The sequence below is a fragment of the Terrapene carolina genome, unplaced genomic scaffold (assembly GCF_002925995.2).
Source record: "Terrapene carolina triunguis isolate 2854851 unplaced genomic scaffold, T_m_triunguis-2.0 Scaffold58, whole genome shotgun sequence".
NCBI lineage: Eukaryota > Metazoa > Chordata > Testudines > Emydidae > Terrapene > Terrapene triunguis.
Window position 1 is genome coordinate 28,148,206 of NW_020664409.1, and position 24,811 is coordinate 28,173,016.

Consider the following 24,811-nt stretch of genomic DNA (forward strand, 5'->3'; position numbering starts at 1 on the left):
TTCACTGCAAACTGCTACTTCTCAGGGTACAAACACTTTATTGAAAAAAGATTAATTTGCATTAAAAATAGTTGTCTAAAATAGCTCCATACAGTTGCAGAATTTCAATGAATAGGAGGGCAACAGCCTTCAACACTTCCCACTTCAGATGCACATAACCGCCTGCTGCTTTACACTGGTTTTCTCCCCACAGTTAATTTAGTTTTGTTATAGAGTTACACTGCTGATTACTCACTTGGGTGTGTCATTGTTTCGAAATAAACTCTTAAAAGGCCAGCTAAAAGGCTTGTACATGGAGTGATTGGACAGAAGCTACTCCAGGCATGTGCTGGTACAGTCAACTAAAGTACTTCATGGTGTGGGTACAAGGTTTTAAGTTGGATTGAAGAATAGTTAAGTAGGTGTGGCACGGAGGTGCCACCCTTCTGCAGTATTCAGTTAGAGCTAGCATTAGGAATTTACCAAACAGGTTACCTGTGTAAATGTTTATATGCATAAGATTAGAACAATGGGCCATGTTAAATCTAGTCAAACACACACAACAGATTCATTATTGCTGATACAATCAGAGCTCAAGCCATCATGTCCAATTATGACTAGTTATTTATTACATGCATTGTTTGAGTCGGGCCCACAAAGGCATAACAAAATGAAGCCTGGTTTCAGTAAGTTTAAATTTGCTGGGTCTGGTATTTTGTCTGCTGATTCTGCTAGGGCATAAATCCCCAATAATGCTATTGCATTCCTCATTTGAAGAATACTGCCAGGTATGATCCATAGCCATAGTATGATAGCCTGCTACTACTCCGCCATTTTCATTTGTTAGAGTGGTTGTCTTTCCAAGTTTCCCACACAGTAGGCCAGCTAGATATACTAGGTCTTTATACGCTGGTTTCCTTTCTATTTTAAATTACAAACTTTAGTGCATTTTCTCGGACGATCAGGGCAGTTCAGGATTGGGGGCAACACTCTCTTTAATTATACCTCCAGCGGAGCTTTATTGTACAGCCGGGCTTGCTAGTTTTAGTGTAAGGCACCTTGGGATGCTCTTCTTATAAGTGAGCTGGGTAGTGTAAAATATCAGACCATTGAAATTACTTTCATAGTTATATTTACTGTCCAATTAAAAATAACCAGCTCTTTTAACTGTACAATGGCTCCTTCAAAGAGATCACTAACTCATTACACGTGTAAGATACATATTAGATCTAGCACTGCTTTCATTAAGGCTTACTTGATCTCAAACAAAGCACAACGGGCCTCTTAGTGTATCCTGTCGGTACATAAACTGATGGATGAAAAACCCATCAGCAGTGTTACTAAGAATCAAATCCACAACTCCACACACTAAAAATTCATGCACAATAGCTCAGCTCCTCAGATTTATATTAAAAAAGGGTCTATTATGAATTAGCAACATGGACATAAGCTGCTTTAATTGTTTTTTCAAGAGAATTGAATTTTTTTCCAGAAACTTTTAGAACTCAAATTCTTAACATAATATGGATAAACCAAATTACATTATTACAGAAACAAGAGATGAACATTTAATTGTTGTACTTATTTGCAAAGACCTGTGTTCAGTCCTATTGCTACAGGGGCTGGTGACAACCCAAACACCTAAAGCACTGTAGGTGGTGCAGCTGCTTGGTAACTGCAGGAGAAACGGAACTGAGTGCCTGAATTCCACATTTCAAAAAGTAACTCTTTCAGTTCACCTTTTCAGTTACAGCAGTAAAATTAGGCTCTTGAAAACCACAGACCTTTGACTATTTGTTTTGCTTTCCTTTCACTAGATCTAAAGACTTGAATTTTAGCCTTGAACCAGTTTTTTTCCTCAGCAGAGTTTCATAATAGAAATGCCAGGATAACGGTCCCTAGAGGAGGGCAATCCAAAAAACTGACTTCATAGTTTAATCGGGATGGGTTTGCTACAAAACCAACCCCACACACAATGGAAGGTAGCTGCGCATGCAAAGTGAGCTAGGCTGCTTTCAAAAGATGGACATTTACTGTGAGGTAGATACATTACAAACTATTTTCAAATGGCTGTTGACTTTATTAGCTTGATGAATATGATCCTAACAAAATAAAAGTTAATCAATATTAAGAGATTTGTCTGAAGAACACTGATTAGAAAAATCCATGACAATTTGATAGAAATTAGAGTGAATTTAAACAAAACGTTTAAATATTGCTAGCATATATAAAATGCATGTAACAGACAGGCAAGGGAGAATGCTTTACATGTTTACAATTGCCACCTAATCACATTCTCAATCTTCATAAATTCTATTCTCCAAATTTTAAAAAAATATGAGGCTGTTTTCTATAACATATCAAAGCATTATTTGTACAAAATCAAATCATGGCCCATGATTCACAACAGTGCAATAGATAAAGAATACAACCACATCCAACAGGTGCTGAAAATAAATATCCAGATTCTAGAAACAAGATAGGCTATGAGCACTCTGTGGAGTTGTTTTCAATATTTTTTGAGTTGACTATTTATTGACTAGTCTCATGACCGTCATTTCATTTGACATATATAAATGAGTGCATTTGAAACATAAAAATGGCCCTACTATGCCAATTTTTATGAAGGCCTTTGATTGCTGGTAGCACTAAATAGCTGAGCCAAAAGTAAGTCACAGTTATTGTTACTAAAGAAAAAAATGTCTATTGCTAAACCCTGCTCCCTCCACTGGGCATCTTTCATCAGGCTTATCTGAAAAGCATGACTGGCTTGAATTTCTGTAGCTGGAGCAATATATTGCTTGGTTAGACAAAGATAACTTATTCTAAGCTAAGCAAACAACATAACCAATCCCCTTTAATTACTAAAGCATCGGTCACTGAGTTTTAACTGAACTGAGAGTTCAAAACACTTGAAAATGGACCCTTTCTCTGTACTAAGAAAAGGCTGCTGTTATGCACTAGCAGTGTGAATACAGCATATGTGTTACACAAGTATGATGATGAGGATCACTGGTTTACAAACCAGCAAATGGGTTCACTACATTGCCAAAAGACTTGACTGGCTCTTGATGAACACCTTCCACCACAAAGGGACATACTTAAATAACATCTGTGAGATTTGAATTTATTTTAATACATTTTACAACTGTAAAATGAGGAAGTTATTAGGGCATTTGTTAGGTAAGGATGATCTCCTGCAGTCTCAGACATTTTAGCCAAACAGGAAAGAATTTAAAGCTCTTTTGTATATAATCTGCATCAGAAAGGTATCAAAGGCACAAGCAAGAGTGACCAGGTAAGCAGAAATGACTGTGAATGAGAATGAATAGATTCACAAGGCAAATAATTAATGTCTGTGGATAGATTTTTGCTTTTTATTGACTGGAAAGAAGAGACCTCCCAATTTTGCTTTGATGAAAACAAATAATTGCTCTGGTTTAAAATAAAACCATTACTGAATTATCTATAGTCACCTGAAGCAAATTGGTCTCCAATAATCTGACACTAGCTGGAAAACTCCTCTGCACCCTCCAACCTTTAATTGCTTTGTCCTCCAAAGTAACCTGAGCCTAATGGGCAGAATCCACTATTATGAAGGAGACAAAAATCTCTAGGTTTTAAAAGACAAGATTCTTTACACAATGTACACAGCCAGCAAAGATTTGTGCAGTTTTAGCCTCTGAATTACAGTAAATTGCACAGTCCTTGCTAAGTCCAGTTGATTTTATGAATATCCAAGGACCCTGATCAAATTGGAGTTTCCTTCCTGTCTTTGCTTGGTGATGGCTTGACTAGCTCCTTGACTGCCTTGGACTGCTCTTTAGCTGCTTTTGTCTCCAGGACACTGTCTCTTTGCTGCTGAGAAACACCCCCACGCTTTTCTGGCTCGTCTTCTTCCTGCACCTGCTGCTCTGATTTTGCTCGCTGCATCTGTAGTAGTCGAAGTTGCACTCGCAGCTCAATGATGGCCTCTCGTTCCTCATGAATCGCTTGGTTCAGATGATTGTTCTTTATCTTTTGAGCAAGGGAAAGAAAAGTATGACAAAACAGTAACTTCTGTATGACAAAACAGTAACTTCTGTAGCTACTGCACCATGAATAGAGTATCACACAATGTAACCTTTGCTGCTAACTTGGGAGAGAGACAAGTGTGTGCACGTGTGCATAAATACACACACAGGAATGAACAGAAATGGAGTGCATGAAAAAACTAACCCCACAAGGAACAGAAGATTTATGGTGACAGTGGACTAACAGCTGCACCCACCAAAAATACACACTTAGATGAGAAAATGAGCACGCCTGCCCACCCCTCTACAGAAGGGTTCAGAGCTGGTTTAAGATTTTTGTAAACTATATTTTGAGTTAAATACTTAACAATTAGGTTTTGACAGTTCCATTATGGACTGCAAAGAGACTTTACATTTAAAATAGTTCTGGAGCTGCCTTGCCTCACCTCCCTCCAGCAGGAATTACTATAAAAATGAGATTAGCAGTTTAAAAAACAAATCTACAGGTTGAGAAATACAGTGAAGTGTCTCAGATGTTATTCTTAGAGCTGGGCTACTTTTAATTTTTTGCACCAAGGCAGCTTTAGATGAATTTTTTGGAGTCTGTTCCTAATCAGCTTCTTAAATCGTCCCCATCTTCAATCTGAGTTACAAATATGGCGTATCAACAGCTAACCAAAGTTAGCAGCTAGCTAGTCAGAGCACAGGACTAGAATTCAGGAAACCTAGGATTTATTCATGGCTGTGCCACAGACTTTCTGTATGACCTTGGGCATGTCATTTAACCTTTCTGTGCCTCACCAGTAATAGGAGACCAGTATCTGACAGGGTGTTTGAGAGGTGTAGTTTATTAATAACAGAAGTATTTAAGACCCTCAGATGGAAAGCACCATACAGTAGCAGTACAGAGTTTTCTATTGAGAATTGTAAAGGACATTAACCCAGGAGCCTCCTGACAGCACTAGGCACCACCAAGCAAGAGACCAGAATTTATATGCCAAGTGTTGCATCTTACTCCCAGTCATAGGGCGGAAGAGTGGTGGAGGAAATACAACTCTATCCTCAGAGTGGGAAGAAGGGATTGAAAGGACCTTAGAGCTCTCCTTAGCTGGCTAAGGTAACACTGTTCATAGCCAGGAAAATCACAATGGCACAAGGGAAAGATGACAACGGTTCTTTGGATTGGCCCTTGACAGTGGGGAATTATTCCTCACACTAGGTAAGAGAATTGCTTCAATCGCTCTCTGAAATATCTATATTTAATTTTTGGATACGAATGCTGCTCTTTTAAAATGCTCTTGTCACCCTCCAGTGAGTAACAATTCCTGAACTGGGCAATGGCCCTCCATGTTTTTTTTTAATGAAGAGTCACAATTCAGACACAATGCACAGGTGAAGAGAAAGTCTCAAATGTTTGTAGGGAGGAAAAAACAGACAGATGCATGAAAGAAATTGAAAGGGCTGTGTGGGAAAAAATCTGAGAAGTCCATTCTCCAGGCCCTGCCTCACGTGAAGTCATTTACACCTGTGCAAAGTGGTTGAGAGACTCTACTAAATCATATTTGGTAGCAATTTACACCCACTTTGCACGTGGGTAAATGACTGCGCGTGGTGCAGGAGCCCTTGGGAATGAAGTTAGCTTTTAAAAAGAACAGCACTGGTTCCTGAGAATTAAATATATTCCAGAGAGAGACTGAGGTAATTCTCTGTTCTCTCTCTCTCTTACACTGAGAACACCTGCCAAACTGCATGTCAGAGAAATTCTTCCACATGGCTGGGAGTCCACCCCCCAAAAAAGCCAGCATGAAAAGCAAAGGTTATTTTGGTAAAATGCACTTGTCTCACCTCTAGTTCCTCGTTCTGTCTTTGCAAATCTTCCAAAATAATCTGTAGCTCCTCCTCATCCTCGCTCTCGCTCTCACTCTCAGAAGAATACTCTTCAGTTTCACTTCGACCATGTTGCTGACGACTGAAAGAGTAAAAGAGATCTTAAATTTAAGCCCTGTTCACGTGTAAGTTTGCCAGAAATGCAGGAGGTGAGAAAGTAGCTAATTTTCACCTGCCTATCCATTTGAGAGTCTGCAGCAATTTATAAAACTAAAGCGTTTTTTCTTCCTTTTTTTTTTTTTTTTTTTAAAAGCAAATTCTACTCTTGGTGAAGTACAGAAAAAAGCAGTTTGTCCCTTAAGACAATGGGATTTTTTTTATGCTTAAGATCTGCACAAGTTACTATGATCTAGAAGAAAATATCCCAAAAGCTGCAATGAGGCAATCTGTAATGTTCATCAGGTTCCTGTCCTTTCCATCAGCATTTTGAACTGCACACTTCTGTTATAGAGAAATACATTCACAGCAGAAATTCTTGTAAGAGTTCTAGCCTGGCTGGGGATCCGAAGTCAGCAGGCTCTCTTACCTTTGAATTTCAGCTATTTCTGCTCGAAGGCGTTCTATCTCCTCCTTCTCAGAGGCAATTTGTCTGCGCAGAAACTGTTCCATCGCCAGTAGCTCTTCCTGTTCTGTCAAGATCTCATTCTCCTGCAATGATCAATTAATTCACCTCATGAGGTCTTGGATTTTTGATCTACAAAAAATACACTACAGTGTTTCTTCTTTCTAATGCTGCATCCTCAGAAGTGACCAGACAACTTTGTTTTCTGGAAACATTTCACGTAATTATGCTGAAAGCACAGTTTTGTCCTAGTGTGGATGTACGCAGACAGGCTGGCCAACCTTTCTACTCCTCTGGTCCATCAGCTCTCACAGCTAAGATTAATCTGGGATCAAGTTACGTCTGCTTTGAGATATTCTTACTGAACTGTTGTGCGCTGTGGTTCACCAAATTCCAGCACAAGCCAAATGGTGTGAGGCTGGGATTTCCTGCTCCCCATACTCGATTAGGTGCCAAAGCTCATATCAAAGGGGAACCACTGGGGCCAAGTACAGAAGCAGACAAGACCTAAATTCACCTTTGAAGATAGAAAGTGGGTGGCAAGAATTATGGCAGAAAAGTGTCATGATGGATGGGGCCAAGAAGACTGGGGGAGAACAGATGAGGTGGGTGGCAGTAAGGCCAAAATGGTGGTCTGGGACAAAGACGACGAAAACGCTGAGTACCTCCCTCACCACTCTCTCCACATGACAAACACCCTAAACATCAATCTCTTTCCTGCCAGGCTTCTTATGAGAGCCCAGGCCTTTGTCTCCTTTCACTTGTTCCAGCCTCCCTGCATTAAGAAAAGGTGTTTCTTGTTTCAAAGATCTGGAAATTTTAAGTCCTTAACTCTAGCCTGCTTACTTAAAACCAATGGGTAAAACAAACTTTAAACTTGCACTCCTCTGTGTCAATTCCAAAGAGACTAGGAGCAAAGAATGCAGAACTGAGGAAGGAAACACCTCCACGTACCTTTTTTTTTTTTTTAATTATGCTTTTCAAAAATAACACATCTAAAGGGTTTAAGAAGACCACAAAACTTATTTGGCTACCTAGCAAGCATTCTATCCAATAAGACAAGATTAACTTATTACATCAAACCTAATGAGCCTCCTTCAGTGACAAGTTTTTAGTTACCTTGTTGCTGATAACACAGTAAAAATGCAGGCAAGAATGAGATCTGTAGAAAAATGTAACTGAAAAGCTTCCAATTAATTGTATTTGGAAAGAGGAGCAATAGAGTGTGAGACATGAACCAGAGAAGTGAAGGAGAACAACAGTCTAAGTTACTCAAACAGTAAGTGCTTCAGTCTTGACCCTCATTCAGGCATTAGAGAGGAAGAGAGAGAAAACTAACAACTGGAGGGAGGTCTGACCTGACGGGGCTGAAGCCAATGAGAATTGTGTGTAGCTCAACCCCTTTCATGATGAGCATAGTGTACGTCAGACACTGGGGCCCAGATTCACAAAAGGACTTAGGCATTGTGATGCTCAGTGTTGCAATACCTAACTTTTAGCCACTTCACAAAATTACAGGAACAACACTGTGATTCACAAAGCCTGAGTTAGGCGCCTAGATTCCCTGTACAACGAACAGGAAGATATAGGAGACTTAGGCTGCAATTCACAAAAGCCAGCATGCCAGGCAGGGAACCACCTAAGTTAGCCAATGGGAGATGCAGATGACAGGAGTAGGTCCTAACTCTCGCCGCTCTCAAGGAGATAGGCATCTAAATCCAGGCACTTCTCTCTCAAATGGGAACCTTTCTCCTGGAGTAAGGGTGCTTGGGCGCCTAAGACATTTCTTGGGAAAATGAGTTAGGCACCAGACTAAACCCACTCAAAATGGCCACAAGAGGAGGAGATGGTGGCACCCACCTTATACCCTGGAGCCCAGAGGCACTTGGGATGTGAGAGACCCAGGTACAATTCCCCTCTCTGGCACAGGGGGAGAAAGGATTTGACAGGGGTCTCCCACCTCTCAGCATGCTCTAATCTCTAAGCTATTGGATATTCTGATGTAGGGCTCCTTTAAGAGCTCCTGTGGATAAATAACTAAAGAGTCACTGGGCCAGAGAGTAAGACTGACTCCATAGCCTGGTGGTTAGGGCACCCACCTGAGTATTGAGACACCCAAGTCCCTGCTCCAGTACCTAGTTATTTATCCACAATGGAACAGCTTCAACAGGAGAGACTGAGGGAGCCCCAGATCAGAATATCCCATAGCTCAGAGCACTCAGAGGTGGGAGACTCCTGTTCAAATCCTTTTCCTCCCCCTCAGCTAGAGGTGGGGAAATTGAACATGGGTCTCCCACATCCCAGGTGAGTGCTCCAACCACCGGGATAAAAGTTATATGGTGGGTGCTGCTGCTGCCACCTCCTCTAGCCACTTTTTGACTGATGCAATAGGTGGCCTCTGAGCACACCTACCAGGTCAGGCTCCACACACAAGATTGGCAGGAGAACGCCTACCTTTCCCTGGCTTGTGCATCACACTGGGGCTTAGGCAGAAGGTAGGTATCCCAACACCTAGCGGGAGGCAGCAGTGTGCATGCTCAGAGGCAGAAACCTAGGCACAGAGGGAACTTATACTCTGAAAATGTAGACATCAAGTGAGTTTAGGTGCCTTCAGGGTTCAGCGGGAGTTTTGTGGAACCTAAAACTGGGATTTAGGTGCCTAGACACCCAAGTGTGAGGTTTTGACACTTAAGTACTTTTGCAAATCTCACTCTGGGTGAGAAAGTAGGTTTTAAACTCTGACTTTCAAGTAGACTGCAAGCATTTGTGCTGGAGTTGAAGTGTTTTCAGGGGAGGATGTCTCCTCTAGCTCTCAGGCTTCAGGTAAGTTAGGAAGATTCAAAGCTCTTTTATAGCATTTAAATTAAATATAATTGTGATGCATCAATGCGAAGTGCTCAGTTAATCAGTACATTTCTATTGTAATGTACATTAAACTTTCGGTTCAAAACCAGCCTTATATGTCCAGTCTCACCTCAGCTTATCAAGACTTTCAGACACAATTAAAATGAAGGGGAAAAAAAAGGGTCTTGATCTTCATCCAATTAGGGAACAGACTGGGAGAAAATAGTGGTAGTGCTCTGCAAATTCTTCCCACAACCAAAGCTTCACCTATGGGTGATGCCAAAGTGAGACACCGATCAGACTGTGGAAAACCTCATAATACGATAATCTCTCCTCTCTTTGATTAACAGTGAAACAGTTAACAGGGTTAACTAGACTATATTAAGGAATAGTTGTGGTACTAGATATGAAAAATGTTTAAATATGCAATAGAAATATGAACCCTTCATGTGCACAGGATTTTTTAGCACCTGTTACAGTATGTGCCTACTCTGGGTTCAGGATCATTCCAGCAACCAGCCACCTATTCCGTCCCCATTCTTGAACTATCTCACACCTACCATTCAGACAATATAGCAGGGCTTCCCATGGTGCAAATACAGAGAATAAGAGAACATTACAGCCTTCTTTAACTGACTAACTTTACTAACAAGCAAAGGTTTCTTTAATAAACCTGAAATATATTTGCTTCTCTTTAGTCATTGGTTCGTATTCCAAAACTTGCTTTGCTGGTATATTAACAGAAGGGTAAGAAGAATAGAAGGAAAATGGGATTAAAAACACCACCCACCTGGGCGAGTAGGATATTAATAACTTCTTCATTTTCATTCATTTCCTCTTTGGAGACATCCTCCTTCGAAAGGCTGGCAATTTCTTGAGCAATCTTTGTTTCACACTCCTGCAGTGACAGAAGTTTGGATTAAAAGGCTACCCGGCCACATCACCACATTATAGAATACAATCCTATTCAAGTATCTGTCCAAAGCCTGCATTTATTGTCAGTCATCCCCAGAGAAGATTTCTGTTTTTATTTCAAGTTTTTTAAAACAGTATCCAGAAGTCATTCATCACTTGTCCACCTTTCTGGGACATATGGTAGTTAAATAAGGACAGCTTTTGGATTCACTTGTTCTGGGGAAGCAGTATGTATAGAGCAGACTGTGGATGTTGCAGGGTAGATAATCAATTGGAGTTGTATGTATTGGCTCTTCAGGACATATTGCTTTATGCGCACAAGAGTGATGTGTTTGATGAATACAGATTCTTAAGGCTCAAGGTCAATGTAACCGAAGACTGAAAATCAAAAACTGGACTGAAAGCACAACTCAAAAACAAGGCACTGGGGGAAAAAAAAGTGCAATGGGAAAATTCAACCCCTTTCCTACTGAACCGCTGTGAGCATTCAGAACTGCAATTTTAAATGGATGTCCTTTGGAAACAAATGGAATAGTAGGACTCAGGAACTTATGTGATACATTGACATTAGCAAAGTAACTGCTCACCTATTCCTCTAAAAATCCATTTCTGCTCTCACATTTAAGCAACTCTCATCCTTTTGGAACCCTGAATATAGCAAACCTTTTAGTTATCTACTCAGTCCTGCCAGTTGTTTGCATTACCCAGCAACTTTAATGTTTAGAAAATCCTCCACTTGCCTTTTTTAGTACTTACAAGCTAACAACAAGATCAAACAGACAGGATATGCAGCAAGAAAATCAAACCAAAATCCCATAGCAACATTTACCCTTTCTAAATCCAAATTAAACACACCTTAACCCTCTCTTAGAACACCTCCAGCACATTGCAATGAGAGGTCCTGAAAATAAGTTAGTTTCATGTTAAAAAAATTGTGCATGTCACTGAAGCTATTATAACAGGAAATTACAAGATGACTTTTAGTCATATCTCTGAACAGGTCAAAAATATGCCCACAGCAATTGCAATCTATGAATTTAAAAGGTTTGGCAATGAACAGATAAAGTGACCCACCTGTCTTTTAGCTTCTCTTAGTTTCCGTTTGAGGGCTGTTAAAATTCTTTGTACCTCCCATAATCTCTCTTCTTTGGATAAGTCTTTTATCCCCGCCTGCAAGTCCCGATGTAAACAGTTTAAAAGGAACTCCTAGAATAACACCAAAAGCACCATATTCACCACTCAGTGCTATACAAGTACATTCTAATAATACACACTAACACCACCACCACCAAGCTCTTATATGGTGCATTTCATCAGTAGGACTCAAAGTGCTTTACAGAAGAGGTCAATACATTATCCCCATTTTACAGAAGGGGAAACTGAAAAATACCACAATCTCTTGTAGACACAAGAACCTGGACTCCAAGTAGGGAACTCACTGGTTTCCTTCTAGAGGGAAAAAAAAGTGTAATTTCCATTGCTATCATAACCACCTTCATTTTGGTTGTATAAAGCATTCATGGCTAAACAGACATCACTCTATTCCTTCCTTCTGAGATGTTAGATTTAGCCTGTTTTCCACTGATATGATTGTTCCACTGATTCTCCTGCCTGTCACAAGATTTGCCCTGCCAACCCCCAGCCTTGGGCCACCCCAAACATCCTCTTCCGCCAATCCTGCTCTCATGCTGTGGAGTGTGTCTGGCACAAATCCCATGACCTGGCCAATTTTTTCTATTACAGATTCATTCTCTCCTCTTTCAGTTCTGTCATCTTCCTAGCTAAACCACTCTACTTCTCCAACTTTATTAATTCCATGTCCTCAATCCCAGCTGCCTTTTCACTAACTTTGACTTGCTCTTTAAACCCTCCACTTCCCTCTCCACACAGGAACTGGCCAGTTACTTCCAAGAAAGCAACAGAGAGTCCTGTGGCACCCTTAAGACTAACAGATATATTGGAGCATGAGCTTTCGTGGGTGAATACGCACTTCGTCAGACTCTTCCCTCTCACAATATGATCATGCTTTAGTCTCTCAAAGCTTAAAACCTGACCCTTGATCCCAGCTGCCTCTCCAACTTCAGCCCCTCTTCCTTTCATCTTTAAGTTCGCTGAACATGCCGTTTTCATTCGCTGTTTGGATTTCTTCTCCTCCAATTCCATCCTGGTCCCTCTCCAATCTGGATTCCTCTTATTGCATTCCACTGAAATCACACTTGCCAAAGTCTTAACCTCTTCCTAGCCAAAGCTCAGAACTAGTACTCCATCCTTATCTCCCTTAACCTGTCAGCCACCTTTGACACTATTGACCACGCTCCTCTTGTTGAAATCTTGTCCTCACCTTGGCTTCCAAGACTGTCTTCTCGTGGTTCTCCCGTCTCTCTAATTTCTCCTTCAGTGTGTCCTTCAAAGGATCCTCCTCATCCACTCTCCGACTTTCTATGGGGATTCCACAGGGCTCTGTCCTTGGTCCCATTCCCTTCTCCTTTTCCACCTTATTTCTGAGTAATCTCCTCCAAAAGCACAAATTCAACTACTATCTCTCTGCACATGACTCTCAGATTTTCCTCTCTCTACTCCACACCTTTCATCTTCTGTCCAAACTAAAATCTTGCCCTGTCGCTCTGACATTTCATTGGGGATATCAAGCTCTCAGCTCAAGCTCAACAAGGCTAGAAAATATCATTCTTAATCTCCCCCCTCCAAACCCTCTCCCTTCTTTCTTAATCACTGTGGACAATGCTACCATCCTGACGGTCACTGGCCCATAACCTGGCCATCATCCTTGACTCGCACCTCTACCTAGGACCCCACGTCCAGTCTATATCTAAATCTTGATGATTCATTCTGTGTAATATCTATAAAGGTATGGCCTTTCCTGTTCATCCGCACAACTGAAACTCTCATCCAGGCTCGTAACATCTTGCATCTCAATTACTGCCACATCCTTTCCTTTAGCCTTGACAAATGCAATCTTGCCCTGCTCATATCTATTCAGAATGCTGCTCCAAAGATCGTTTTCTGAGCTTGTTACTTTGGCCAGGTCACATTCTCTCTTTGCATCCCGCCCGGCTCCTCCCTTCCCCATCACATCAAACATCTGCTACTTGTCTTCACTTTCAAGACCTTTTACGGCCTATCCCTACCCTACCAATCGACTCTCATTCACTACTGAGACGTTGACTCCTGCCTAAAATCGGCAAATGATACCATTCTTCATTGCCTACTTAATACATTTTCAAACAAGCACCTTCTTGCTTTTGTCTGTGCTGCCCCTATTGTTTAGGAGGAGCTCCCCGTAAACATCCACAAAATTACTTCATTACCAGCCTTCAAATCCCTGCTTAACTCTTCTTTTCCAAGATGCCTGCAAAAAACTTGCCAACAGTTAGGCTACTAGTGTGCCGAGATCACTACCTACCATGCTAACCACATTGTCTCATGGTTTCCTTGTATTCCCCCATCTATCTGTATCCATCTGTTGTGTTTTGTCTTATAGTTAGATTGTAAGCTCTTTGCGGGAGGAACCATCTTTTTGTTCTGAATTTGTATAACCCTTAGTACCTGGTTCTTAACTAGGGCTCCTAGGTGCTACAGTAATACAAATAATAAATTATTTACATGGGCTGCTTTCCCTCACCACCTCAAGTTTCAGTTCCTTTAATTATAAACAGCAGAATCGAGTTAGGGAAAGTTGCAATTTCAAATTTACTCTTAGTGCTAATATACAATAATAAAGACTGCATGCCAAGAATGCACAGAAAATTATAAGACACATGGAAGCAGAGACAGACATTAAAATGCACAAATCTTTATACAAAGAGGAAAGTCCATTCAAAAGACTTATAAAATAAGATACCCTTTCCTTCCCCTTATCTAAACTTACTACTATCACAAAAGATCTTTTCTGGAGGTCTTAAGGAATGATATGGGAAAACCACCAGCATTGGCATGGGTAGCATATGTTGGAAGTTACATTAACATTGAACTGCAACTAGGCTAGAAGAAAATTCAAATAGTTCTAGCTCCTTTTCCATTCTCCTTCCTCTATCCAGTGGGTTATTAGTGCCATCTTCTCCCATACTCATGGAAGGCATCTCTGTTTAGCTAGCTCTTCAGCCCTGAACTGAACTCCAGAGAGTTGCACCCATTCCAAGAGACACTTATAACCATTTATCTCCCCAGAAATCCTGGCCCTTATCTGCTGTTTCAGCAGTGTGGTGTGCAGCACATGTTAGGAGAAGGACTGGAAAGTTGCCCTTTGAGCCCTAACATCCCAATCCTGAGCAGTCTGAAGGCTGCTGTATTTTAAACCAACTGCTGCAGCTCCCAGAAGATGTTATAGCAGCTGGAGTCACCAGTATATAGGGATGCCTCAGCTCCTGTTCCTGCATTGAAAGCCAGGTGGTGCAAGAGGTGCTGCAGCAGTTCTACATCACCTCTGGATTTCCACAGGCAAGGGGAAATCCTCCAGCAGCCTGGCAAACCAGTTCTAGGAGATTGCTGAGGCAGCACAAAGCAACCCTAGCGCACCAGAGAAGCAGTCCCTGACAAAAGTCACCTTTCCAGTTCCACAAGTTTGGAACTCTATACCACATCCCCTATTACCACATTTTGTTGGCCTGTTAGTAATGAACTTCAGACACATTTAAATAAGTCCTAGAGCATGCTATGAAGTGATATTACACAAACCACTTACCTGCAAAACATCGTCCCCACTATCCCCATACCTTCAGAAAGTCCTTGAAATAGCTCACAAGGTAATTAGTACAAGACTTGGTTTTTCTATATGCCTCTACAGAAGTGCAACATATCTTCCCCCAAATACAATGGAAACATTAACAAAATACCAACTACTCAGCCACATGACTGAGTTTGCAGCAAACTGTTACAGCACATGGGAAAGTAAAAGCCATCACTACTATCTATGAGATCTACTTCCATCAGGTCTCAGCTGCCTGACCAAGAACATAATCTTCAGGCCAGACACATTTGTTAACCCACTGAGGTAAAGACAAACCTGTCGTCTGATTTCCTCTTTAATGTTTTCCTGTGTTTCTGGCAGTGCTGGCATCGTTGCCATATTAGACCAGCGAAGGGGTTTTGTCACCTGCTTTAGAGTCACATTTCCAAAGAACTCTTGGACATGTGTAAAAAATACATACAGGACACGGTTGCTGATCTGGAAGAAATGACAGTGAAAATACTGCTTCAGAAAGTGATTTTTTAACACAATGCCCGTTATTATCAATGGTACATTTGCCCTACATTGTATCTTACCGGACAAAGGATGTAAGCTTTTTTCCAATCTTTGGGCTATAGCTACAACTATGTTCAGACAAGCTAATCAATACTACTTCTAGTAGATTCAAGGGTTGGTTTAAAATAAAATTATGTCTGAAATTCATGATCTGCTGCTAGCCTGAAGGAAGCATGACCACGCTGTATTCACTTAGTGGTCTCTGTACTCTCTGGTGACCATGAGACATTATATTGCCAAGCTAAAAGTTGTTGGCCTGCAACTATTAGCTTTATAAATGGTAGACACAGAAATTTGCTAGTGTCTTGTTAGGCCTGTCTCCACACACAAAAATGTGAAGTCAGTGCTAGTGACAGACAAGAGAGACCTTACAAGAACTGTACTGCACCAGTTATGTTTTTTTCCCTTTTATCCACCAAGCTGATTTTTCTCTCTATAACTTACTGCAAAAAGAGAATGATCATTTGTCTTTACGTCTGTGTTTAACAGACTTAGCGACTCCTTTATAGCAGACTGTATTACCTCATTCAATTGCTAAATGTTTTTAAGATATCAGTGGGTATGAAAAACTCAGAACCTTAAAAATCTGGAGTAAGCCAGGAACATCAGGAAACTGAGGGCAGATCTACACTTAAAACGCGGCATCGGCGCAGCTGCACCAATGTAGCTGTGCCTCTGTAACGCTTAAGTGAAGCTACGCCTGCACCAACAGGAGAGCTTCTCCCATAGGTGTAGTAAATGTACCTCCCCGAGAGGCGGTACCTATGTCAATGGGAGAAACTCTCCCATCGACATAGTGTGGTCTACATGGAGGGTTACGTCTTTCAGGGGTCTGGATTTTTACACCCAAGCAAAGTAGTTATACCGATATCAGTCTGTAGTGTCGACTGGCCTAACTCTCAGACTAAAGGGTTAACATATTTTATAACTCTACCAGGCCACACAGCCTAGAATGCAAACATCATGTTTGCTAAAATGCTCAGAATGACACCCCCACTTCCTTACAGATACAGACTTCAGCTAAACTAGTATTTACAGTTTTAAAGGATAATCCAACAACAGAGTCTGTACAGGGCTGCTAGTAATGTCTACCATATTGTGAAGTGTTAAAAAAAAATAAGAGAATCATTGAGTTATGCATGAATAACCACTTGCTCTATTTCTCCCCAATATTTCAACAGATTTAAAATATCCTTTAACATGTCTCAAATACTTTAAATGGGGGAAAAAGCTGGCCACAAAATGTTTTCGAAAGAGCTGCCGTTATGCTCATTGCCTTGAGACTAGATTTGTTTTGATATGATCTATCAAATGGAAATTCACAACTTGTGTTGAAATAAGTGACAGAGTTCTGACACCAATTTATGTTATTGCCTAAATCTATTTAAGCAATAAGTCATGACAGGACATGAGTTATGTTGCATTAATTTCATGCCTATTCTGTTAGGGAGGAGGACAGGACAGTGTGGCTGCCACAACAAAGTATCAGTGAGTAAAACCCAACCCTGTTGCTGGAGGGCCTTAACTGAGATTACAAAATCCTGAAAACCCCCAATCACAAAGTGCGTTATGCAGCAAAACTCCAATTCCAAACGGTGACCAATTTAAAATATAAAGTATAATTAAAAATTAAGCTGTAATCCAGTTATTGCTCAAAACTCTCACTAGGTCCATTTGATTTCTTCTGATAATATATTAATTGATACTTAGCCAATATATCCAAATAATTATTTCATGAGGAAAATCTGTGTTTACAGAACTGGATTGACTGGCCTGATATAGGAGTTAAGCAATAATACAATATTGTTCAGTGATAAATCATTAAACCACCAACTTTAACAAATTCTAATGAAGTGTGTGTGCAACTATAGGTATCAAAGGCTTCCACTCCTCCTCTCTCACTGCACACTGTTAGCTTACTTGTAAAACTAATCATACAACAGTGTTTATAATGCTTACATTATTTAACTATATTTAAAGGCCAAATATGTTCATCTGGATTTCAGACTAGCCCACATTAGGAATAAGTAAAACCAAAATATTAAGTCCTGAAGAATACATGAAGAGAAGCTATTATTCAACTGCAATATAACATTTACAGTTTGAGTACACATTTCTAAGAGAGGACGTTTTAAAGAATCTCTTGCTAGGACTGCAATACAGCTCACATACTTGTTGGGTTGTGCATGTACCTGAACAGTAGGGCTGAGCACTATAGAAATGTTCTGGATGTTCATTTTTGTTTCTAGTTCCTTTGCGATAACATGGTCCATGTGCACAATCAACCAAGAAATTAAGAGATGGTTACACTCTGGCAACTCCTTCAGCAAGCGTTGGCACTCCTGAACTTTTTCCCCCTCTGTGCTCTTCCCACAAGCCTCTTCGAAGCGGGGCATTAGCTCTTTGGTAAGCAAGTTTTCAGGCAGTTCTCGTAGATATTGTTTCAGCAAGCTGGCTATGGTATTCGGCTCATATTCCTCCAAGTTGGGAGATTCTTCTCGATCATAGGCTGCTTTTAGTTCATCCACCTTTGATTTTATTCCTTAAAATATTTAGATTGGAAATTAAAGAGACCTTGAAAACAAATACATCAACCATCTTTACATTTAGGGTACGTCTACACTGCCAATTAACGTGAATTGTATACCCATTAGCTTTCATCTAACTAGTGACGGTAACAGCAGTAACGAAGATGTGGTGGCACGGGCTTCAGCACAGGCCCTAATATAAGCCCTCCATGGACTCAGGATGCTTACTCATGTTGCTAGGCCACGCCAGGGACCATTCCGCCACGTCTTCATTGCTACTGTTACCCAGGCTAGCTAACTTAAAGCTGGCAGCTATTTACACCTTAATTTGCAGTGTAGACACAGCTTTAGACTTACAGGTTTTCTTCTGCCCACCCCTCCTTACACACACTTTTTCTTTTTAGATGTTTTTTTATTTCCATGGCTCCCTACAAAGAATGAAGTTACTTCAGAAAAAACCTCTCCAGGTGACCTGTATGTTACAAAATAAAGCCAAGACCAGTAAGGTTTTGTGCTCAATGCCTCTAAAAACAAGACTAAGAAGGGAATTCATGCACATAAGCTAGTATAATGTGTTTTGTTTTAGATCCTCTGAAGTCAAAAAAGATTGGCTCCTGCTCTGATGTGAAAAGGTTGTGGAGCTGAAGCACAGTTCCAGCCTGACAGCACGAGCACACGTGTGTGTGGAGGGGTTAAACAAGTAAGAGACACTGCTTTACCATATTGGTATGATTTTATAAAGTTTAAATATTTGTATATACCAAAAGACCCACTGCTAAACCACACTATATAGTAAAGCAATGGCACCTACCTGAACCCCACCCCCAAGTAAGTTGCCTGCATGCTCTACCAGGGTTTCATGATCATAGAAATTGATGCAATGTCAGATCAATGTGGGAGCCAAAGCACCTAAAATAAGGGGAAAAGTTTAAGATCACTTGTGTATTTAAACTCTCAGTTGGAATTCAGCAGGTAGCCCTAAAATGAGTATTTTTATTAAAAAATACTTGCAATTAACTTTTAATATTACAGAATAATCTCTAAACAACAGCCCCCCACAAATCCAGAGACCTCCTTTAAAAAACAACAACAACTCTTGTTTGCCAATTTCCAATCAGTCATCCTTCCTGGGAGGCATGATATTTAAAACTCTTGGTTCGGGGCACTATCTGTGTCAAAGTGTATATTTATTGTATGACTAGAAAAAACTACCCAATATCCAAGTAGCGTTTTGATCCCCAAAACCAGGAGAATCTTTGTCAGTCAATGGGAGGGCTTTGATACAGTTTTCTGCAGAAATGCAGATGGATAAAAATTGATTATTTTTGTTTTAAATACAAAAGCCTAATTTTATTTAAAAAAACCAAAACAACAAAAATTGATTTTATTTTAAAAATTAGTCTTTTACTTAAATCAGATTTTTTTCATTTAAATTAAATACAGGTTAATTTTTTAAAAATAAACCTATTTAAAATTAAATTTGAAACTAGCAACCTATGTTAAGGCCTAAACATTTTAAAATCTATTAAAATAATTTAATTTAAAGTACAAAAATAATATTAAGCAGTACGTTTGCTGCCAAGTTTTACAGAAGGTCAAACCACTGAACTGGCTGAGTACCTAGAACCAGAGTTTACTAAACCAGCATTTGACAGCAGCAGTCTCTGCAGGAGCAAAAAAAATATTTTCTTCATTTCAGTTTATTCAACTAGTTCAGTTCAATGACTCGTTCATTCAAAGTTAAGAAACCAACCAGGAACTGAAAAAACAGTCAAGCTGGTTTTCCTTTTCCAATCTATGAATAAAAACCTGGGAGTAAGAGGGTAAGATCTACTAGTTCTAAAATCTAGAAGGACATGGTGACCAGAAACAATCAGTTCAATTCACTAACTATAGATAATAATACTTAGTTTGGTTTATTAGTTTGAAATACAAAACATGTTTTGATAAATTTTTTTTGCTTCCATATTGATCACATTTAAGGTAGATTTAATAAAAATATTAAAATGCTGTTTTTGTGAATTTTTAATTGAATTTGAATTTCCATTCTTATAGAGCTTGACACATACGTAAACGTAAATACGTAAACAATTAATCGTCTAGTAAATAAAAAATGCATCCTTTGCTGTTTTTAAACATGGCAAAATATAATAAGTAAGAATCTGAATAAATATAAATTAAGTTACATAATTGCTTAAATAAATGTATATAATACAGTGTATCCTCTTGGTCAGCAAAAAAGAGTACCAAATTTAATGCTATATTCACTTGCAAATCAACATGTTTTATTGGTTACTAACCAATAAAATAGGAAAATAATTTAGGAAAATAATTAAAAATTACAAATGTAAACCATAATTAAAATCGATTATTCAAAACAAGATTTCCTGTGTGCTGATTTAAATCATGATTAAAATGGATGATTTAATTCAGTTCACCCTGCAGAAATGTACAGAGGAATTTAAAACTGAGAATTTTGGTATGGCTATAAGGTAAATGTGGCAGGTGGTGGGTTAAATGCGTTTCCCACCAAAAGACCCAGAACTAGACAGCATATTGTGAATAAAGAAAAGTCTATCCAAGGAAAATGAAGATCATCCTAGGCACAGAATTCCCAGACCTCAAATTATGAGGAACTGTTTCTGCTGTTATGACCTAGTCTCAAATATAGGTTGAAATCATATGCAACTGCATAAACTAATACATCTGCATCGTAAAGGAACGAGGAATCTGATTCAACTAATAAGCTTAACTTGAACTGTCTTTCACATGAGAGGAGGGGAATGTTGCACTAGAGAATGCCGAGAGAGCTCAAAAATAGGTCACCGAACAAAAACCCACAGCATGTTATATTTCTGCAAGACATTGTGATCATTTGAATGCTCTGAAATACAAGGTCTGAGAAACAGTTTTTACTATTGCCTTATCTTTGCATCCCCAACAAATTCCACGCATATCAACGGCATGCATGTATCATAATAAAGCCTTTTAAATTGGTTCTCTTCGCTGTTTTATAGATTTAGATCATACATATTTTACTTGCTCTAAATGCTTTTTCTTATTTTCTGTCCTTTTTTGTTCTACAGCTCAAGTACTGTACTTGGAATATTTGCACGATTCATATTGCAAGTGGCTTTCACAAATCAAATATAGCTGTATATTTAAATAATGACTAAAACCATTGGTACTTGTATGTAGATCAATGTTACACAACTAAGGCTGCTAATTATCTTGGTGTTACTACCAGTGTGTTTCTTCAAATCCAAGCTGAAATTCTCAACTGCTGTTCTATATTACTAGTTGATTTACTGAAAGACAAAAAGAAAGGTTTTGTATATATTTAAGTTCTTTTTGGAAGAAAATTAGAAAGAAAGTGGATGGGGAAAGCAAAGTCAGGAGTAACCTATTTATTACTTCAACTCCCCACCAAATCTCCATTTTCATTAGCTAGAATTGTATCTTATTTCTAATAAGGGAGCAATATACTCATTGCAAGCACTGATCAAAAAGTTTTAGCATCTATGGCTTGCCTCAAAGGCACGTTATGCTACATACCTAGTTTCCACCCCTTCAAAAAGACCAAACCATATACATTTTTGTTGCCACCTTCAGCAAGTGGGTGACCATGCTATGGAAACATTGGAGAAGGAGAGGTTCAATACTGAACACCCGTGCATCTTATAAACCTTTCCCTTCCCTTACACCATGAGACTGGTTTTGTAACTTAACCATCTCCTACTCCACAGGCTAAGAACATAGAATTTTTTTCTCTACTATCACATAAGCCATCTTTCAGGAATTTCAAATCCATAGCTTGGCTTACAATTACATAGTTAATTTCAATAAAACTGCAGTCTTTTATGCAATTAAATGAGTAAAACTATACATGTGGAGTGGATGTGTGGAGAAGGGCAAAGTACTATATTCATGTTATTTTTTTTGGACAAATGAAGGTAAAGCCTTGAAAATCTGCACTTAGATGTGCCCAGTATACCTGAAACTCTGTAGATGCCTTCACATTTCATGCCATACTTCTCTATGTAATCTATACATTCACGGAAAACTGCTGGCAGGCGAATGCCATCGTACATCATGGTCCTGTCTGCTGCATCAGCCAAAGGAATCCCAAACACCGGCCTGAAACTTGGAACATCGATCTGAGGTACCTCTGGCTCTGGAGTTGGCTTTTTCTTTTTTTTCTTCTCCTTCCACTGTTTTACAACATCTGCTGCTGTTAAGTCTTTTGACTTCTTCTCTTTATGTTTTTCTTCCTTGTGTTTGTCATCTTTATGTTTTTCATCTTTGGGTTTTTCTTTTACTTTAAAATCCTTTTCTTTCTTTTTGGAAAAGCTGGGCTTCTTGAAAACATGAATTCCTTTGGACCGCTTCAACTTGGAAGGACTTTCAGCTTCATCACCAGAGCTGTCCTCTTGGAAGGCAGCATAACCTTCCGCTATTGGGAGAAAGAAGAGAAAGCAAGGGGCAGAAAGTTACAACCTGTTTTAATTTATTAAAAAAAAAAAAAAAAAAAGTCTAGAAGGAGAAAAAAGGGGTAAAGGGTAATATTGAAAGAGACATGGTACCTGCCTACAACTAAAAAAGATCCATTTTTCTTTTTGCAGCATTAAGTAGGGCAATTATTAAGTCAGCATTTCACAGTTCTGTCCAATATGAACACATCTCATGAATCACCTAAACATTTGGTATTTTAAATACTTACTCAGTATGACAATGTCCATCTTATGTGCTATTTGTCCACTTAATAGTCAAGGAAATGCAAAATAAAACAACTGTCTGGCAACTTCTATGTTCCTGTAATCAACAGTATAAAAGTTGCTGTTAAGAAAAATCATCTGCTACACAAGTTCAGCTTTAATAAATTACTATGCCAAGGGTGGAGTCACTTAATTGCTCACTCCCTTTCTGAAAATGTTAAGAATCTTCTTAAGAGGCGTATGAAATTATTAAATTTTAGCCTCAGATCAAAGTATCATTAAAAGGGGGGAATCTTACTTTTCCAACTGTACGGACATATTACCTATTATTGCAGTTCTACGTTTGCCTTATGTAGCCTATGTGAGATTGCAACTCCAAAGTCACAGCCTAGTAACACCATACTTCAGCTGCAAAATACAAGGTACTGTCTCTGAACTATATGCACACGAGTTTTTATAAGCTACGCCTCTGCAGCTAGCCCTGCCTATCCTCTAGGCAAGAACAGGAAAATCTTTAAAGGTGGATTGGAAGTTTTTTTTTTTTTTAAGCCAACTAATTATAGGTTTACATGCTCAATATTCCAAAGAGCTAAAGTAAACAAGAAATGTGTTCAACAAAGCAGAGATTTTACATGCAAGATGTAGTTTTTAGGTTCCCCTAAAGTTGTGGATAATCAGCTCTAGCTCTGATGTGATGCTCCTGAATGAGGTTTTCCTGATATTGTTCCATTAGTCAAAAACTCCTGGAACATGAAACTAGCCTATTATTTGCATGAGGGAAGGACAGAGTTAAGTCAAGAGCCATTTCTTAATGGACAAGATTTTATAATTTTTTTTTTTTTTTTTTTTAAACTTGGCTTGTAAGGTCCTCAGAGCAGGCGCCGTGCGTGACATTGTATGCTTGCACCCACAGGGCTAAAATGGATTTAAACCACCTTGTGCCCTTCTGATCCTGGGCTGCTCCAAGGGCTAGAGGGGCCCCAGCATAATTTAGACAGGCTTGATGGGAGCTTCCCCAAGCTGCTCTATAGACAACATAGTTTTTGCAAAGTTTTTATATTCAAATCCCAAAAATGTAATATACATAGAACTGAGGTATACTAAATAAACTGCAATTACTTGACCAGCACACCCTCCTTTAACTCCCTCAAAAATACTTCATGTTCCAGGGGGATTAACTGGTTAATGTAACAGCACCAGCACAGTGCATGCTGGTGAAAGTGGTGTACCCTGGCTTCCAGGGATCAAACAAACGCATATGTTAAATCAAGCAAGTTAAACTCATTCTGTGAAGAGGGCCAAATTTCATATTTTAATTTGGCCGTGTGTGTGTAAAGTCTCCAAGTTCAGGAACATATACTACCCATGTTCCTCAGAAGAAATACCACTGATAACAATGGGAGGTTTGCAGATCTCTCCAGGATAAAAAGTAGTCAGCAAGTAGCAGCTAAACTTTAGTTAATAAGATTACTTTATTACATTCATCATTAGTCAAAGAATGGTTCTGGACGCTTTTAGGACAACCACTATTTCTATCCTTTAATCCCTTGGGGCTGGTCCACACTGGGGCGGGGGATCGATATAGGAAACGCAACTTCAGCTACGAGAATAGCGTAGCTGAAGTCGACGTTTCCTATATCGAACTAAAAGTACCTACTTTGGGTCCACGCGGCGCAGGCAGGCTCCCCCATCGACAGCGCTTCCTCCTCTCTGCGAGCAGGAGTTCTGCAGTCGATGGGGGAGCGCTTCTGGGATCGATCTATCATGTCCAGATGAGACGCGATAAATCGATCCCAGAAGATCGATCTCTACCCGCCGAATTAGGCGGGTAGTGTGGACCAGCCCTTGGATATATGATTAACCCAATTTGTGTACAGAGTTGCATAACTGTGCAATACAAGCTAAATCTGACTCATACAGTGTAGTTTATAGGCTTAAATTATAATACTGAGATGAATGAAGACAGTTAACATCTCTTAAAGCCAATGTTTCGTTTTTTCTGCTCTCTCAGGAAGACAGCTCCTTTGTTGGTTATACTCTCTTCATGTTTGGAAGGCTCTCTGTACAAGTGCTAAGAGTTTTTTTTTTTTTTAGTGAAATCTTGCATT

General features: G+C 39.5%; 1 protein-coding gene across 2 annotated transcripts in view; it reads right to left on the reverse strand.

Annotated features, from left to right (window-relative positions):
• Positions 1-2,038: 2,038 nt before the first annotated feature.
• The window catches only part of RALBP1 (ralA binding protein 1), a 50,241-nt gene continuing 27,468 nt past the window's right edge, over positions 2,039-24,811 (reverse strand). For both annotated transcript variants that reach the window (XM_024213368.3, XM_024213369.3), the window contains exons 3-10: positions 21,983-22,441; positions 17,653-18,002; positions 15,221-15,382; positions 11,275-11,406; positions 10,076-10,183; positions 6,406-6,527; positions 5,838-5,961; positions 2,039-3,996 (exon numbers count right to left, since the gene is read on the reverse strand). In XM_024213368.3, coding sequence (XP_024069136.2) covers positions 3,730-3,996; positions 5,838-5,961; positions 6,406-6,527; positions 10,076-10,183; positions 11,275-11,406; positions 15,221-15,382; positions 17,653-18,002; positions 21,983-22,441 — 1,724 coding nt within the window. In that variant the 3' untranslated portion in view covers positions 2,039-3,729. The remainder of the gene's footprint in view (positions 3,997-5,837; positions 5,962-6,405; positions 6,528-10,075; positions 10,184-11,274; positions 11,407-15,220; positions 15,383-17,652; positions 18,003-21,982; positions 22,442-24,811) is intronic.